Source organism: Embiotoca jacksoni, unplaced genomic scaffold (genome assembly GCF_022577435.1).
Source record: "Embiotoca jacksoni isolate LCO1_2020_lvr unplaced genomic scaffold, fEmbJac1.0.p SCAF_22, whole genome shotgun sequence".
NCBI classification, from domain to species: domain Eukaryota; kingdom Metazoa; phylum Chordata; class Actinopteri; family Embiotocidae; genus Embiotoca; species Embiotoca jacksoni.
The window spans coordinates 7,144,165-7,161,878 of record NW_027185363.1 but is presented as its reverse complement, the minus strand read 5'-3'; the positions used below and the strand labels follow the sequence as shown (position 1 = coordinate 7,161,878).

At 40.0% G+C, this 17,714-nt stretch overlaps 2 protein-coding genes across 7 annotated transcripts in view; one reads left to right on the top strand and one right to left on the bottom strand.

Moving 5' to 3' along the window:
- Positions 1-10,865, bottom strand: part of greb1l (GREB1 like retinoic acid receptor coactivator) — a 43,018-nt gene extending 32,153 nt beyond the window's left edge. For all 4 annotated transcript variants that reach the window (XM_069157624.1, XM_069157625.1, XM_069157627.1 and 1 more), the window contains exon 1: positions 10,784-10,865. The gene's annotated coding sequence lies outside the window, so the exon portion shown is untranslated. The remainder of the gene's footprint in view (positions 1-10,783) is intronic.
- Positions 10,866-13,879: 3,014 nt separating this feature from the next.
- rock1 (Rho-associated, coiled-coil containing protein kinase 1) overlaps positions 13,880-17,714 on the top strand; it is a 28,337-nt gene continuing 24,502 nt past the window's right edge. The window contains exon 1 of one of the 3 annotated variants that reach the window (XM_069157623.1): positions 13,880-14,025. In XM_069157623.1, coding sequence (XP_069013724.1) covers positions 13,933-14,025 — 93 coding nt within the window. In that variant the 5' untranslated portion in view covers positions 13,880-13,932. The remainder of the gene's footprint in view (positions 14,026-17,714) is intronic. The other 2 variants (XM_069157621.1, XM_069157622.1) reach the window with 2 other exon arrangements.

Genomic DNA, 17,714 nt, shown 5'->3' with positions numbered 1-17,714 from the left:
CCCGACTTTTACAGATTAAAAAAACATTCAAATAGCAAATGCCAGTTCTGGATGAATGTTATCCCTGATAAATGAATGAAAGTGAAGGACAAGTGACAGTTTACAATGCTGTTCAAGACTGATAATAAAACAGAAGGCCTGTCAGTGAACCCAATCTGCATTTTACAACACAGCTGGGTTGAACGCCAGTTCACCTAAGTTGGAACAACGAGGAGAGACACAGGAACCTAATACATTTATAGACTTATTCAGGAAAGCCATATTGAATAAGACAACAATGAGTTCTATTTCATAGTTAACCTGTCACTGGCAGTGGTCAAACACCGGTCAATGCTAAAGGGCAGGAGGAGGGAAAGAGAGAAACAACAACAGGTCTAAATGCACTCTCTAGAAATTATTTTATTTTTTTATCCAAAGACATCACTGACCTTTTATGAAAGAAAAGTCAAATTAAGCTTATTATACAATAAATTCAAATATTTACCAGTATATTAATGCTAGCATGTACTTTCTCCCATTCTGAGATAGGAATTGATACTCGACCATCATCACAGCTTCTTCTAACATCTGGTTCCCACCTAATGGCTCATCACAGAGAAGATCTTTGATGATGGTTGACCAGGCCTTGTCCTGGCCATAAACTGTTGTTTAGACAGCCCTATTTGTTATGGGGTGTAAAAGGAGAGCCATGGATCACGTTGAAAGGGCCAACGCTATCAAAACATTTGCTCTTATCAGATGACAAACCTAGCAAAGGGGTCAGGTTCCAGTTCCAGGAGCTGGCCTGAGCTGCAGTCCACCCTGCTTCTACATCATATGTCACTCAAATGGAGGCGCAGAGAATGTGATACTAATCGGAGACTTTAGAGATGATCACTGCAAAGGCTATAAAAATCGGATGGGCCCAGTTCTAGATTGTGATACCAGCAATAATATGATAGCAATGTTTCAAATACCAAAATATGTGTGGCAAAAAATTCTAGACTTAAGGTCCACTTATAGCATTTTTGGAGCTCAATCACATATTACTATATTCATCAGCAAATGAAATAGACTTTTTCCAAATATTTGGTACAACTCATCTTAAACGTGGAGTTTTAATTTCCTTTAAACAAAAGCCGCATTTAAACTAATGCAAATTTGACTTCAGTACATAATAAAGTATATGCCTACCTGTAAATAATACATTGTACAAACACTTTTCTAAATTAAATATAATGCAGCATGACCAAAATTCTGAAATGAGGAAATGTTGTATCAAGTATGAATCTTATCAATAATTCAGCTTTCGATATTTGCCAGTTTTTTGTTGTTATTGATTTACAGCAGAAAAAGAAGCAAACTATAACTGATTTAATATCTATCTACTTTAAAAATCAATAAGTCACTTAATTTAAAAAGAAAACAATAAAATAACACCTACTTTCAACTTTTCAAATGTGAGTAGTTTCTGCTTTTCTTTCTTATGTCATGGCAAAATTAATGCATTTGTGTTTTTTTTTTTAACTTTTTTTTTATTGCAAAACAAGACAAAATTTGAAAACAGCAATAGATGTTTTTTTCACAATGTCCTGACTGACTATAGACTTACTAACTGACATTAATGGATAATGAAAATAATCGTGAACCCTGGTTTCACTCAATTTTAACAAAGGAAAGTCCTACTCTCAACTTTCCTCCCTGAATAGTTCACACATCTGGCACAGTAACTTAATTTTACCACGCAGGAGTACCAAGCACTCACAGAGAGAACATAACAAAGAGGCCTGTTGTGTTCATCAGGCGTCCAGAGAGATCCACCTTCCACAATGGAACCTCTCCTTTCTTTTCCTCTCTGAAAAAGGTCTAAGCCACCTTGAATCCATTTGAGTGACAGCGCGACAAAGAGGCTTCTTATGGTCCTGACGAAGGAGCCTCCTCCTCCTTCCCTCTAAACTTCCTTACAGAGCGATCAGCTGTATCCATCACGCCCCTCTTCCTGACCTCAGGCGCCACTGCTGCATCAGCAGCACCCCACCCCCGACACCCCCCTCACTCTCTGGTCACATCTCCTCGATTACCCCCCACAGTCCAGATTAATAAGCACCAGGTTGCCCTCGGTGACAGGACCCACACTTAAATCCCATCAGTCCTCCTTACTTCAGCGAGAGCCACAGCATCAGCAGGACTCTTTTTTTTTTATCTTAATGGGACAATGGAAGCAGAGTCATCCTTTGTTCTGGGTTTGACCCCACACACAAACCTCGCTGATGAGAAAGAGTGACAGTAAACCTATTCAGGGCTGTTGCCACTTCATCCTGCACTGATCCCTCCGAGAGATGGGATACTTTACCAACTAGCAGATGTGACAGTTAGAGAGGGCCCTTTGGACAATGTGGTGCACTAGGCAGAGACGGTGGTACATAAAGCCCTCAGGTGCCACGTGACAGAATAAGACAAAAATGTTTTGACTTTAAATGTCCTACAGTCACCTTCATTAAAACAGCCTGTTCAGTATAATTAATAGATGTAAATATTCTCAAAAACTGAAAAAACTAAGCCCAAGTGTACTACAATATTACAAGCATAGCCAAGTATTGTTTAAGCAAACCCTGCAGCTCTTATGTGGGCAACAGGGCTGGGTATCTTTTAAAACTTTTCAATACCAGTACCAGTGCCTTAACTTTGATACCGGTTTCTGAATGATACTTTTCTTTTTTACTAATTTCCATAATTCCAGTGTAAGAAAAACAAAATAACATGACACATTACGATAAAAGTATTTCGTTTTCATGCAGTTTAGAGAAGAAGAATGGAACTCAAGTTGCTTTACGTGGCTACAATTAACAGATGTCCCTAAAATGCCTCACAAGTAAGCTTTCGCTCGATCCTCCAATTTACCAACATTTCCAAAACGCCTTGAATGGAATCTATCACTAGACGCTACAATTTACGATGTGTCCTAAACGCCTCACATGCTATCAGTAGATGCTAGTCTTCCAGCTGCATACAGCACGCGGAAGCCGGCCAAAAATTTTAAACAGTAAAATAAGGCGTCCTATGCTAAGATTTACTTTCCTGAGTTAAATCTGAGTGATTTTATCTATGCAGGCAGACTGTATAAGTAGAAGGTATGGTGTGGTTCACTGACACGGATGAGAGTTACTCATCAAAAGTTGTGTTTTAAAACCAAAAAATAGTGTTATTGTGGATGTAGCATAGGTATGGAAATTTGGTACCAAATGACAAGTACAGTTCAGTACCCACCTCGACAAAGACATACAGAGAGCTCGATGCAGGTAAATATGTGCCTAGGTATTTTGTAATTTTCATATCAAAACATGTAGGTGAGATTCTGTAGGTTTGCTGCAGTCAGGAAAAGTTAAGACACAATATTTTGCCTTTTCCTGCTGGTAAAATTAACACACAGATCTAGTCAGAAAATCAAAAAAGCCTTCCTTATCGTCAATACTTTTCTATTTAACGTTTGGCTATTTTATTTCTGGTTGTACTTGAGTTGAAAACTTGCACACAGAATAGAGAAGAGAGGGTGAGAGAGATACAAAGAGAGGGAGAATGACCTCCACTGCCACATGGGAACGTTGAGTCCTCGCAGCTCAGGGCTGGGTCTTGGTCACCGTAGCCTTGGACAAGCTGTGACAGTCTATGAAAGCCTGCTGCTACAGTCATCTCTCTCCCCCATAATCCTGGCAGCATCAACACACATTGACCTTGTGTTTCAATACAAAGAGGGAGAGCTTGTTTGAGAGTGAATGTCCTGTTTGTGCATCTGTGCAGAAAGGGAGATTTTGGAACAACATACTGTATGTGGGCAAAAGGCATTGCTGCTGCTGTGATGAAGTGCGAAATCTGGCTTCAAGCCTGAGAGCTTCCAGCTGTTGTTAGCACACATTCGATCCTTTCACATCAATAATACTAAACACACAACACTGCAGGACGTTTAATGTTTTATCACTGGTGAATACAGAAATAGTTTTTGTGATGAATATTTTTTTAAGATGTCCATAAAACAATAAAAACAAGTCTTGTTCTATCTGACTAACAAAAAATTACTCAAAGCAAAAAAAAATAAAAAAATCAGTATTTGTAATTTTTCATGATAAATGACTAATATTAACTATAAATGTATATCTCCAGCAGCTATTGATTAACTAACTAATCATATTATTCCTCTAATGAAACACCAATCAAAAGAAACACGACAAAAAACATGCATCATCACATATTGCTATATGTGATAAGTCTAAAATTGAACAAGGCTGATATAATAATTAATATTTGGTTATGTTTTGCACAATGTTTCACCTGTGTACTCTCTCTGTGTCCCACTACAGTTGTCTAACACATTAAATAAGACTTACAATCAAAAACAGAGCCCTCCTATAAACGTTGAGAAGCGCTATTACAGCTGGTACAGAATTTAAAAAAAAGAAATCTAAAAAATAAATCAAATAATAAATCGAGATGATCATCAGTGTGTCTAACTACAATGGTAATCAAACAATTTTAGAAACGAAGGCAAAAAGAATGGAACAATAGAATTCAACCTAAAAAAACAACAACACAGATTTATCCCCATTAACCCCTATTGTGCGAAGAGCCAGTCTGTGGCACAGCACACATTGTACCCTGTAAAAATAACACATAAGCTGCAGGCCGACATTTCTGGCTGCAGGTACTGTTCCACTGGAGTGCATGAGGGGGGAAATACAGCAGTACACCCTGTGAGAACACGCTGTTCCATAACAGTGCTGTGCAAAACGGGATTCTCAGCCGGATGCTTTCCGGGTTTCAATAGCAAGAATGAGAGTATATTATTACTGAGTGCTCTACACGCACACTTCATGCTCTTCACGAGTTCTTAACGGTGTAATAGCCCACGAGAATCCAAGACATTGATCTAAAAAAAGGACGACCGTCGACATGAGTCTGCGTCACGCAACGATCCTGCTGTGATGTGATGCAACATGCAACGTCATCAGTTTATCATTAAGAGTTTGACTCAGGGAACAAAAGGCTGAAATTCCTCCTTCACCTTGACATGCCACCATTCCCCCGCAAACACATGTATGTCGCGCCTTATGGTGACCCTTTGACTTTGCTGTGGACACGCTTCCTGATGGACGACTTGGGGGCACAACCAGAAAGGCTCCATTCATTTCTGTCAGGCAGCTATTTCAGCTTTGATCTGGTGCAGAGAAATAGGGTGCAGTGGAGGTACAAATTTAAATCTTTTAACCTCCTTACGACTATTTTAGCTTTGCATTTGTAGGCCTTTGAAAATTATTTGGTATCAGTGGCACAAAAAGAGGTGTGTAAAAAAGAATAAGCATTAATTATGCTGTAGAGACACAGGGCTCCAATAGACTGGGGATTTAGGTTCATTGAGTCATTCAGCTAGTCAACCAAGACATCGAGCAGTGACAGATAAGAACCTGCCCTGCATGTCAGACTCACAGATAACAGGACAGGAGGAAGTGCCATCTACTGGGGTCGTGTTCCACTCATGCATGAATGTACACACACACACACACACACACACACACACACACACACACACACACACACACACACACACACACACACACACACACACACACACACACACCAAATTAGCATCTCAAACCTCCCCTGCAACAAAGAGCAGGATGTTACAGCCATGCTTTTTGGCTGTACTCCTACGTATCGCCTGTCCTACCTTCCTGACTGTAAGTTCCTTTCATCCATCACTAAAAGCCACATTCTTGGACTGTGAGAAAGAAAGGCATGTTTTAGCTGAGAGGAATTTCATCCTCAGAGGCTTTCCCTTGCCCCGTCATTCCCGAGCAGGCCGTAAACACAGAGGTGTGAAGCAGACTCAACCAACAGCACAATTTCATGGTCAGACACATATAGTCGAGAGTGATTTGTACTGGTATAAGTAGTTAATGCGCAGCAACAAGTGTGTTCATGCAAGCTCAGCCTTAGGTTAAAATGCACTCTTAATTTGATGTCCTTCTTGAAAGGTTTATTGCTGTGTTATTTGTTCAAATGCATACTTAAAACACTATCCAAAATTCCTTTAAAATGCTTCTATATAAATATTATTCGCTCATTCGTGTCTACTAAACTGATTGATAGAGGAAATGTGTACTAAATTGGAATATTACAGCCAATAGAGGGAGCAAAAAACGGAATACTTCTCAATTAATCAGTTACTCCGATAATAACATTTCCAAAAATGGTCCAAAACAGTCTAAAACCCAAGAATTAAATAACATTTGAGATGCTGGAGCCAGTAAACTTTTGACATATTTGCTTAAAAATTCTTCAGGTCAAATAAATGTAGTCTGTATACTGGAATACTTGCCATGTAAATAAATACACAATACACTTTCTACAGTTTCTATGCAGTGTGACATTGGAACAGTTACAGCAAATGAAATATAATAATTTGTCCACTTCCTGCAGGTGAAACTAAGATATAACAGCTGATGGTGGAGGGCTTTGAGGAGGAGGCCCCTCCCCCATCAGAGAGATCAATGCACATAAATGGGAGAGGTCGCAGACCTTTGACATCTCCTTTCAGCTGGGGGAGGGGCTCAGGCTTTTGTGAGATTGGCTTTAATGATCCAATTGTCGAGTGTGTCGTACACCTTCATACAGTACTTACAGTTGGACTCACATTTCGCTCGACCCTGCGCACGCTCCACCCTTATGTTCATTTACTAATCCTATCAGAAACAAGTGTGAAGTTTGGATTAAAAAAAAGTGTTGTCTTGTGTTGACTTGCTGTCTGCATCCAGCTGCCTTGTTTTGCTCTTCATCACTCCCACCTCTGTTTTAACCTCCCATCTCTTCTCCACTGTAGTCTCTCTACTCCTCTTCAGACATTATCTGTGCTTTCCCTCCCTCTGCTTTCATGCTGCATTTCTGAAGACAGATTTGGTCACATAAAAGGAAAAGAAAATGGCCATTTTCCATGGTTCTGTAGAAATTATGTCAACCAAATAGCAAGAAGCAAGATATACACACTCAGTTTATAGTGAGGTATTCGGACTACTGCTTGTAAGTAATCAAACATTATTCAACAGCGTACAGATGTGATTCCAAGTAAAAGAAGTATAAACATGACATTGCCCATACAGTCTGTGAATATTTTCTTTCATTTAATTAGAGAAAATGTTCCTGGCATTCTTGGTCCTCAGTAAAAAAGGACAGGTTAAAAGTTTACAAGCATCCATGTGGAACGCATTTGGCTGCACACGTCAGTGCTGAGATGCTCTTTTTAATTTTAATGTACTGTTGAAAATTACTATTGATTGTTCTGGTCTGATTGCGCCTACATAACTTAATTAAATGCCTCTCATTAGACTCAGTAACTGCTAAAGCACTAAATATGTCCCACTAGGAGTCATAAAATATCTTTGACACTGGAGAAATCCAGGATTTCTGTGATTTATATACATATGAAATAAACATACAGTTTAATCCAGTTTTGTATGAAAATGGACCTTTGTGGTATTTTTTTTTTACTTAAATACTGAGTTAAATTTAAAAAATGTTGAGGTATTTTATTGAATATTTACATTTAATGCTACTTTTTTGTTTTACTTCTAACTTTTTACTCCACTAAATTTACAGTTACTGTACAGGTTAATATTTTACACACAAAATATGATCTTGTATTTATAAAATATGATGTAATGTGATGACAGTTATCTCGAACCCCTGATAACTACACCCTTAACATGCTGCTCAGATGTTAATACAAATACATAATAATGAATAATAGGATTATTAAAAAAACAAATACACTCTGAAGAGGCCAAGTTTTATTTCATGAATACCTTTATTTTTTTAGATTTTCGGGCATTTTACTGATAAAACTTACAGACTTTTATTTGAGTAAGTAGATTTTGAATGCAGGACTTTACTTGCAATGGAGTATTTTTGTACAGGGGGTTGCAGCTTTTAAAAAAAACACTTGTTCTACCACTGGTATTTAATTTGCTATGTTCAGATCACAGAATGAGTTTTAAAGACAGAATTGTGTCAACAACATTGGCCATAAGGAAAAAACTGAAAAGAGGTTCCTGACTACTGCCTCAGCTATTTTGATGAATGGCGCCTATTTTGAGGACCACCTGTTAACTGGGTCCTGTCACACTGCGCTCAAAAAGTGTGAAACAATAGCACTGATCTCTATAGTTGGGATTTTGTCTTTTGTACCATCTGCACTCGTGTTCAGAAAAGCCCACAATCACTAAGAAGTTCCTCTGAAAGGATCAACAGAAGCATCTGTCTGCACTGCTGACAAGTCCCTGTGGTGTTTTTGTGATCTAAATCCGTATCACCATGAGCTGCGAAGTTGTTTTATGTTAAAAGATTTTACCTGATGGATTAATTATCTAAAATGATATGGTTCTTGGAGCTGGCCGAAGCCACAGTAGAAACTGAAACCTCTGTGTTACTGACTGAATTGGTAATCAATAGCTATGTATGCCTTTTTGTTTTGACACTAAATACAGATCTCAGTGATCTATCACACGCTGGTTTGTCACAACAGAAAGCAATAATTAGAAAGATGTTGGCTTCCAAAAAAAAAAGGCATCTTCTATCTTTCCCCAGGAAATAAAACAAAGGCAGAGGGCCATCTGAGCAGAAAGAGCAAGAGCAGAGTCCTGATGTGCTCAAACTTATAGTGAGAGAATATAGAGAAAAAAATAAATCAATCGGTTACTCTGGTGACAATTACCTTATGTACAAATGCACGTGAAAGAGTCATCTATCCACTGGTTGATTGAGCTTTTTAATGAGAGAAATGTCATGTTGCATGTTTGGAAAACCTCTTTGCCTCACAGCAGGGCTTCTACACAATAAAACAACTGGCAGGCAGAAGTGGGGCCAAAAACACAACAACATAAAGGGTTGACAAAATACTATTTGAGCATTATAAAAAGATGTTATTATTTCAAATAAGTCATCTTTTGAGGGTAAATGGAAATGAGCCACAACTAACTACTTAGGTAGGTAGGTAGGTAGGTAGGTAGGTATTTACTTTATTAATCCCCGAGGGGAAATTTTTTAAACTTATTACTTATTTACTTATTACTTATTGTTTTGTTTTGAATCGCTGAAGGTGCTTTTTTTTTTTAATTGAAAAACGAGGGTACCTGAATCATGCTGCAACTCCAAACATGCGGGAACTCATCAATCAGAATGAATAATAGATGTTTAAAAAAAAAAAAAAAAAAAAGACTGGAAAGGGGGATAATGAGGGCTGGATACATTTTAATCACAGTTTTCAGTTTTAAAATCTATCCAATTCAATTACAATATTTCCAGGACCGATGTGTCACTTGTGTTTAGGAGTTAAAACATTCAGATGCAGCAGTCACTCAAAGAAAATCACCAGCACCAAACCATGACCAACTCAAGACCTTCACAAAGCAACATGGGAAAGAGACGTCTCCTTCAAGGCTGAAGAGAGAAACCTGCCCGAGTCCAGGAGTGGTCTCACGGGGCCTTACTTATCTCCTCCCAGATTAAGTCCCAATTGTTAGCTGGGAACAAAGGCAGCCAGTGAGGAAACCAGCCCCCCAAGGGCCAGATGGTCAGCGTTCAGAGCCCCCTGACCCCTCCAGCCCTTGCCCTCTCTGACAGGGCTGCGCGTGCTTTAGGTGAGACAGGCCACCCAGCTAACTCACAATTCGCACAAGTCCTACTGAACGTGCACTCACGTCTTACTGAGCTACCTGTGTGACCTGTTAGGGGTTATTTTTTTACACACTGTACAGTTGCAGAAGACAGTAACATCAGATCTATAGCGTTTAAAGCCACAACATGTGAATTTATGGGCCAAGGTTAGAATTTCCCCTAAAACAAAAAAGCAGCAACCCAGTATTTGAGATTACAGTTTTCTATTGACTGCCTCTTTGCATCTGTTAAAAAGAACATCTCAGCTGCTATGATGTGAATGCAATACTCATTAGCTCTAATGACATTTTGGAAGTACAGAAGAGCTCAGTGCAGATACAAGGAATGCAACCTTTGGGTCATGAAACGTGAGGAATAGCAGATTAGATGTGGTCAAGACTGACTGGTTTGCTTGTAATTACAATGACAACCCACCAAATACATCTCCTGCTCCCCCTTATCTGATATGACTTTATCTAAGCTGCTGAAGACTGTTTCAACACCAAGCCTGAGGCAACTGTAACAGTCCTCAACAGACAACAGGCATTAGTGGCCTCGTTCCAGACATGACTTTCTTAACCAAGATTAATTCACATTGGAAGAATTAAAATATCCAAAAGATTAATTAAATGGCTGCTCTTTTAAAATTAAATATCTTTATGGATGAAAAATAGCCTACTTTGCATGAATGGCTATTTAATCTCCCGAGCAACACATATTTGTTAATTTGCGCAATAATGAAGCACACAAAAGAGGGCAATGAAAATACGCGTTGTAAAAAGGCACATTCAAACAGGTTCCATGACACTTCGCATTTTAATTGATTACAATTTTTCGTAATTTAACAGCCCCCGTCACAGTCACAGTATCCTGCACTGTGCCGTCGCTTGAAATTTAAAATTTGTAAATTTACCGATGATTCAAACTTTACGCATCTGTTTCAGGCTCGCTGACTGACCGACAGGCTGCGGTGCGACCATCACCCGGATACAGCGTGAACAGCGTTATTCTGTTAACCACGATAAACGTGCAATAGCGGCACTCGACGTTTAACAGGTGTTTTTAAACGTGGAGACGCAGAAAACGCAGTCCCATGCAAGCCTACCTTGTGCACACCGAAACGCGTTGCACGGCCAGGTCCGTGAAGAATCGGGTCTCTGGGTGGGTTCGCGTCCCTGTATCCCGCTCCGTGGCTGCTCTGGGCGCTCTGCTGCGCGGCCACAGCTGATCTGCGCACAGTGGACGAGCCGTGTCGAGTGACGTCAGGAGAATACTGTAAATCCCGTTTGTTTCAGTTCAACGGAAGTTCAGTTCACTTTGTGCCTCTTATGGGAGGCAAAATAAAACATAGGACGGTAAAAAAAAAAATGGTAAACAGAAATACATTTTGAAAAATCACTATATTCAACCGTGCAAATAACCAAAATTAACTTTAAAAGTGAATACAGAGTTACACGGCAGATCTTTTAGTTTATGCAATTTATGCAAGGATTTGAAAAGCATAACTCCACTGTGGCATGGATAGCCAGAACATTTAATAGCTATATTCAAACAAAGCCACACGGAATCAATAAGGAAATTAATTGATAAACAAATAGCATGGTTCCCAAACTAAGCAAAAGTAGCTAATATATGAATAAATACTGTAAATGAATACAAAAAGTAGCCTAACGCATTAAGGAGTCATTAGTTTGGTGATACAAAGCATAAAGACAAACAAACAATGTCTACGCATCAAGTTACATTGAGGCTACACTTGGCCACTATAAAAGAATGTGTTAAAAGTTATTTTCTTTTTCACGTGCAGACAGTGGTGGTTTTTAACTTGCAGATAGCCTTTTCCTGATTGAATTTTTTGAGTACAACTACTAATGTTCTTGCTGTGAGTTTTCAAGTTAAAATACGTTCCTGTGTTGGCAGAATGGCAGAAATGATACACGAAGGTGAACTGGCTGAACTGTAGGTGTAGAATCTACAGCTGGTGTAAACTAATGTAGTAAAAATGCAGCATGTTGAATCAGCCCTTTATTAATGTGCCATAAGAGGCAAGACAATCCTTATTCATGTTCCTGGAAACAAGTGGGTTCGCGCTCTCACCATAAATGATAGAACAGCGCCCTCTGTTGGGTAACATGAGGTACAAGCAGATTTAATTCACGATAGTTTCCACAGCAATTGTAACAAGCAAGCAATCCTTTAGTATTTGAAATTGTGACAACCATTGTCTTTAAAATGTGCAGAATTTGCAGAAATCCAATATAAAAAAAAAAAAACGGGAACAACTGGCAGCACGTCTTTCCTGTTTGGCATTTTCTTATTTAGAGAGCTGATCACATAAGAAACGTAAAGCATCAATAAATAGACTGAAAAGGGGGATTTAATCTTATCTTATCCACCACCAAACTGAGAAAAGAAAACAACCAACTGGGGGTTATTATGGGATATCTATAACCTGAATATTAACGCTTTAATTACCAGAAGAAAAAAAATATTACCCTGTGGTGGCTGAATCTTACACAAAATCTATTACTAAAGACTTTGTGGGACATTAGGGTTTCAAGTGAGTTATGTTAACATTGTAGGAACTGTTTCCCTAAAACCTTTACATGTTAAAATGATTATTATTACCAATATTCAATCATATTCAATGATGTGTGTGTTTGTATGATTAGCTTTCACTGTCAGTGTTATCTACTGATAATGATGATAATGATAACTGGAGAATTAAAGGTGATTATGGTCCAACTTAGATTTTTATGATCTAATGGGACATAACTAGAATAGAACAGAATATGCAATATAGGATGGAATATAATAGGCTATAATATAATGACACAGTATTATTGTCCATAAGGAAGAGCATCAGTAATAAAAAAAAAAAAAACAATGTATAATAGGTCTGCAAATAACTATTATTTTCATTATTGATCCATTAATTGATCAGCTGTTTGGTCTAAAAATATAGGAAAATGGTGAAAAATGTCAACAGTCTACAGCCAGAGGATAATCAGTTTATAGACTGAAAATAGTCACATTTAAGAAGCTGAATTAGAGAATTTTTGCATTTTCTTTCATTAAAAATGAGTCAAAACGTTTGAAAATACCATACAGTACCACGCAATACCAATACAGGTGATTACCTATCTGTTAATCGACTAATTGATTCATTTACAATACTCAATAGAGCAGAATAGAGTTTTCAATGAGACGTTCACGTCGTAACATTTGGGAGCAGCAACGTGTTGCCTCTGAACGCTTTCCGAATGCGCCTCGGAACGGCGCATGCGCAGTACTTGACATTTTGAAGTCGCTTCTCCGGGGTGTTTGAACAGGAAGGCGGACATGTTGGCCAGACTGTGGAAGAAAATCAGGCATCGTCTGCGATTGTTTTCCGAAAACTAACACGCGTCGAACCCCGATTTACGCGTCTTCAATCGGAGAGATAAAGCAGTCGGGACCGGAGACCAAGCCCGTCGGTCAGTGACAGCTCGCGGGACGCGGCGGGAAGGACCTGCCGTTAAACGTTGAAACGACTCCGGTTTTAAACTGGTCGAAATTTGGAAGAAGCAGAAGTTTTTTTTTTTTTTTTTTTTTTTTTTTCCACCACTTCTACTTTTGAGCTGTCAGATTCGTTTGTCCTTTTTGTTGTTTTTTACAAGGGCCCTGGCACAGATATGGGAACGGGCCCGGACTAGCTTCTCTCTCCACCACACACAAACTGTGCTTTTTTTTTTTCTTCTTTTTTTTCAAATAGACATCACATTTTACGTTTTTAATTTCCTTTTTGTTTGGATGCAGCGAAAACATTTTTTTAAGCTCTTTCTCCTCAGCGGCATCCCCCGCGGAGGGAGGCTGACTAATCTCGGTCGCCGCGTTTATCTTTGCCACTGAAGTCGTTTTTGCCACTCAAAGACTGGAGGGGGAAGAAGAAGAAGAAGAAGAAGAAGAAGAAGAAAAAAAACATCTTTCGACTCCGAAAATGCGGCTTTTGCATGTTCAACGCGCCCTGAAAGCCTCCGTCGTGTGTGAAAGGACAACGATGTGTTTTCTTTGAAGCGCGGCGGAAAGTTCACACGAAGAAAGGGACGTTTGGCTAGCTAGCTACCGCTGGCTGCTAAAGCTAGCTAGCCAGCCTCGCCGAGTGAGCTGTGTTTTTTTTTTTTTTTTTTTTTTTTTTTGGGTTTTTTTTTTTTTTTTTTTTTTTTTTTTTGGTTCATAACTCAACGTCGGGACTGAGTTTTTGGACAAGCAAAAATGTCTGCTGGGGAAAGTATGGTGGCTCGATTTGAGAAAATCGATGCCATGTTGAAGGACCCGAAGTCCGAAATAAACACGGATTGTCTGCTGGTAAGTTGTTGTGTTAGCTCGTTAGCTGGCTTAAACTTAGCGAAGTCAAACCCTTTCGGGGTCGGTCTACTCCTTGGAGCAGGACTTCTTTCGTCTCGGTTGTCCCGAGTGAAAGAAACGCTTTGACATTGACGCCGACGGGCCGGTTTGGCTCTCAAATTGATCCGAGTCCAAACACCTTTTGCAAAACAACGTATTCAAAAAAAAAAAAAAAGTAAAAGAGAAAGACGTTTCCGAGCTTTCTTTCCCTCCAGTTGCATCAAGTCCTGGTTCAAACTTCATTCAAGTGTAATAAAGGGGAATCCAAAAAAAAAAAAAAAAAAAAAAAAAAAAAAAAAACCACATTGCTGGCATGTTGTCTTCGGTGTTTAATAACCGGCATCAACAAAGGAGAAGTTCAACATCAGTTACCTACTAAATTACACTTTGACAGGTGGCAACCCTCAAATACAGACACTCCTTTTTGTTTTTTGTGTGAAGTAGGTTTTTGGTTTTGAGGACAGTTACAACAAACCGTTTACTATCTGACCAGCCGGTTGGGTTTTTTTTTTCTTGTCAGTCGCTGCACACAACGTGTCATGAATGGCTTTGAGCTGTCACTGCTGCGGTGCTCGTGTAGATCGGTGAGTGCTCACGTGTGCTGTTCTGTCTACGTTTCCTTATCTAAAGCGAAGCGACACGGGCCTCCTCCTGCGAGCCTGTATTGTAATTGTAACCCGCAGGCCTCCCAACTGCATCGCTACACCTGTTGACTGGAGTTTTGCCCTGGTCGCTTCCTGTCTAAATGGGTGACAACCCCCCCCCCACCCCACCCCTCCCCCCACCCGTGAAGAGACTCTCCTCTCTGAGGAAAAAACAAGGCGGCTGCTGCCACGTGCTTAAACCCCTCAAGCAACACCTTCACAGGTTTTTTTTATTTTTTTTTTATTACACACAGCGATCCCAGGAACTGACTCACTATGAGGTGGATGCCAAAGGGGGGCTGTTGTTGTGTGGGGGGGGGGGGGGTTGTTGATATCAGGAGCATTTGCAGCTCGGGTGACAGTAGCGCTTAGCTGGGTTTTTGTTTTTTGTTTTCTCGCAAGGATCTGGCTTTTGGTGTCTCATTGCAGCAATTTGTGCTTCGATGTTTGGTGTGATTTTTTTTTTTAAAGCAAAATTCAATTGGGTTAATAAGGTGGGGAAAACTTTGCCCTTCATTTCCAGGGACTGACCTCCGTTTTCTGGTTGCAGGTATGACGGAGTTCAAGGTTTACCGCTCCAACTAACAATGAATGAACGGTAGCTGTAGGTTCGTGTACAGTAGTTTCCCTGCAACTCATTCAGATGTTGTGTACATATACCCATACTCGTGATTTATTCTTGCATCTTGACGGTGTGATATGGGATGTATGAGCGGGTTGTATGATTTTCTCAGCACATCAGGGAAGCTGTCTGCTTTGGGAAGGGGGGCAGGTCCTTAAACCACACCCACAGAAGTTGGAGTGTTTGTGTACAGGCTGCTACAGATAGCTGTCTTTTGAAAAGAAAACTTGCTTAGTCTCTGTGAACTTCCATCATGTTGCAGGAAGAGGCTATTAAAGGCACCTAAAAGAGCACACTCTCTGCATTTTTAATGGCAAAAAGCTGTGGGGACTGTTCCTACTGGCAGCCACACACACAAGAGTGTTGTTAGTCTCCCCCCCCTCACTGCAATCTTCCCTGATCAATGAATGGAGGCCTTTTGCTCAGGCTCTCTCTGCCACCATGCAACTCCACCCACAGCTTAATAAAATTCCATGCTAATCAAATAACCTCTTGTCTTTGACTGGCCTGGAGTTCCCTGTGTGTCCCAAAGCCATTCTGCATGTCTGGAGAGAGTTGAGAAGAGGCAGGCAGCTCTGAGGTAGCTGGGTGTGGGCTCTGCTCTCTACCCATAAACCAAAATTATGTGGACTGAAGACTCATGTTTCTGAGGGCTGTGAATCAGGACATTTAACTCATAAAGCAGCCAGCATGCTCGGCTATGAGTAATAGGTTCCATCAGAATGCACAATACAAGCCTTTTACTGGCCGTGTTTCTGTACCTGGCATTGCCTTCTGTCTGATGTATAGCACTGTCTGGATTATACTTCTTTTCAGAAGCTTGGCCCGTGTTGTGTGATGGTGGTGTTTGGCCTGTACCTCAGCACTCAGCTCTGGTCTTGCATATCTATTCACTGTTTTCCAACCCTGTTGCTCTTATCTTCACCCTCTAAATAAATCCTGCTTGGAGTGAAGAGGGCCTTATCTGGATTGGCGGCCCCCTCCCCAGTCATTGTGCTCTCGATTGGCTTCGAAAGAGCCAATCTGAACAGACAGAATTCCTGACATTGTGATACGAAAGCTCAGTGCCATTAAGGGTCTGAGCATTGTCCGTGTTGTTCTTTTGGCAACGATAAATATCTTGTATCATTTCATCAAATAATAAGTTCAGAGTGTACATCTTCATCTCAACAAGGTGTAGCAGAAAAAAATGTTGTTTGTCTATTTCTGAAAGTATTGACGAGATTATTCTAGCTGCTCTTACACTTGGTCCCAAAGTGTTAAAGAGGAGCCTCTTCATCATCTGGTAAATTAGAAAGGCTGAATTGATGCGTTGGAACTTGTTTTGCTCAGGCTTTGCCTCTATTTGAGATATTTAAAGGCTTCCTGACATAGTCTTTGTTCTTACTTTGACACTCAGAGTGTGTTAGCATCTCTGTGTTTGATCCCTCTTTCATCTGTTATTTGGACTTAAAATCTGTAATAAGAGTAATTACAGGAAACGGCAAGGCCAATAAACCAGTAGTGTAGACGGTGATTGTGTGTGTACTGCATCTACATGTCAGGGTGGATGCTCTTACTTTGAGGGGATTTACACTGTAAATAGTTCAGTTCATGTAGGTCACTGAAACAAACCAATGTTGTGGAAATACACATATATTTTTAAAAGTTTTCATCATAAAGTACTACTGCTGGGAGCCAGAGTACAAATGACAAACTGCATCTGTATTAATTTAATACGATTTAATGTGCTAAAATCCTTTTGCAAGGTAACACTTTATGTTCCTCTTGATATTAAATTTCCTCCCACAACGTCAGTGTTGATTGATTGAAGGATTTACTGATTACTGCTTATGCCTTTTAACTAAATAACGGTGCTAAGCGGCATGTGGAACCTGTGGAACAAAAATCACCAGTGCGAAAAGCTTTGCTATGTTTTTTTAGTTTGTTTATCACCAACTATGAGCCCCATTTACCGCAATCACAAAGTGGCACGGTTTCCATTCAGTTGTCAGGGTTCAGACTTGGTAAGGAAGCAGTCATAGAGCAAGACCCGGATCAAGAGAAACTTACCTTGAAAAACGTTTGCTCGAGCAAAGTGACTGAATACTTCTACAACTGTCTGCGGAATAATTTGATGAAACGTGTTACTGGCAGGCTTCCTAATTTCTTTGCACAGTTCATCTGCTCCGGCCCAACTTGAGTAGCAGCCAGAGTACAGTGAGTCCCTGTCTTGCCAATATTGAGTGCCTGCCCTTGTTTCAGAAACATTTGCCTTTTAATGGACAAACCTCACCTGTAACGTGGCGACGGCGCTGCTGACACTGATTGTCAGGCTTTCATGGAATTCTCGATCAGCATGGAGGCCTGTGTCAGGTTATTGTGGCTGTGATGGCTGAATATTA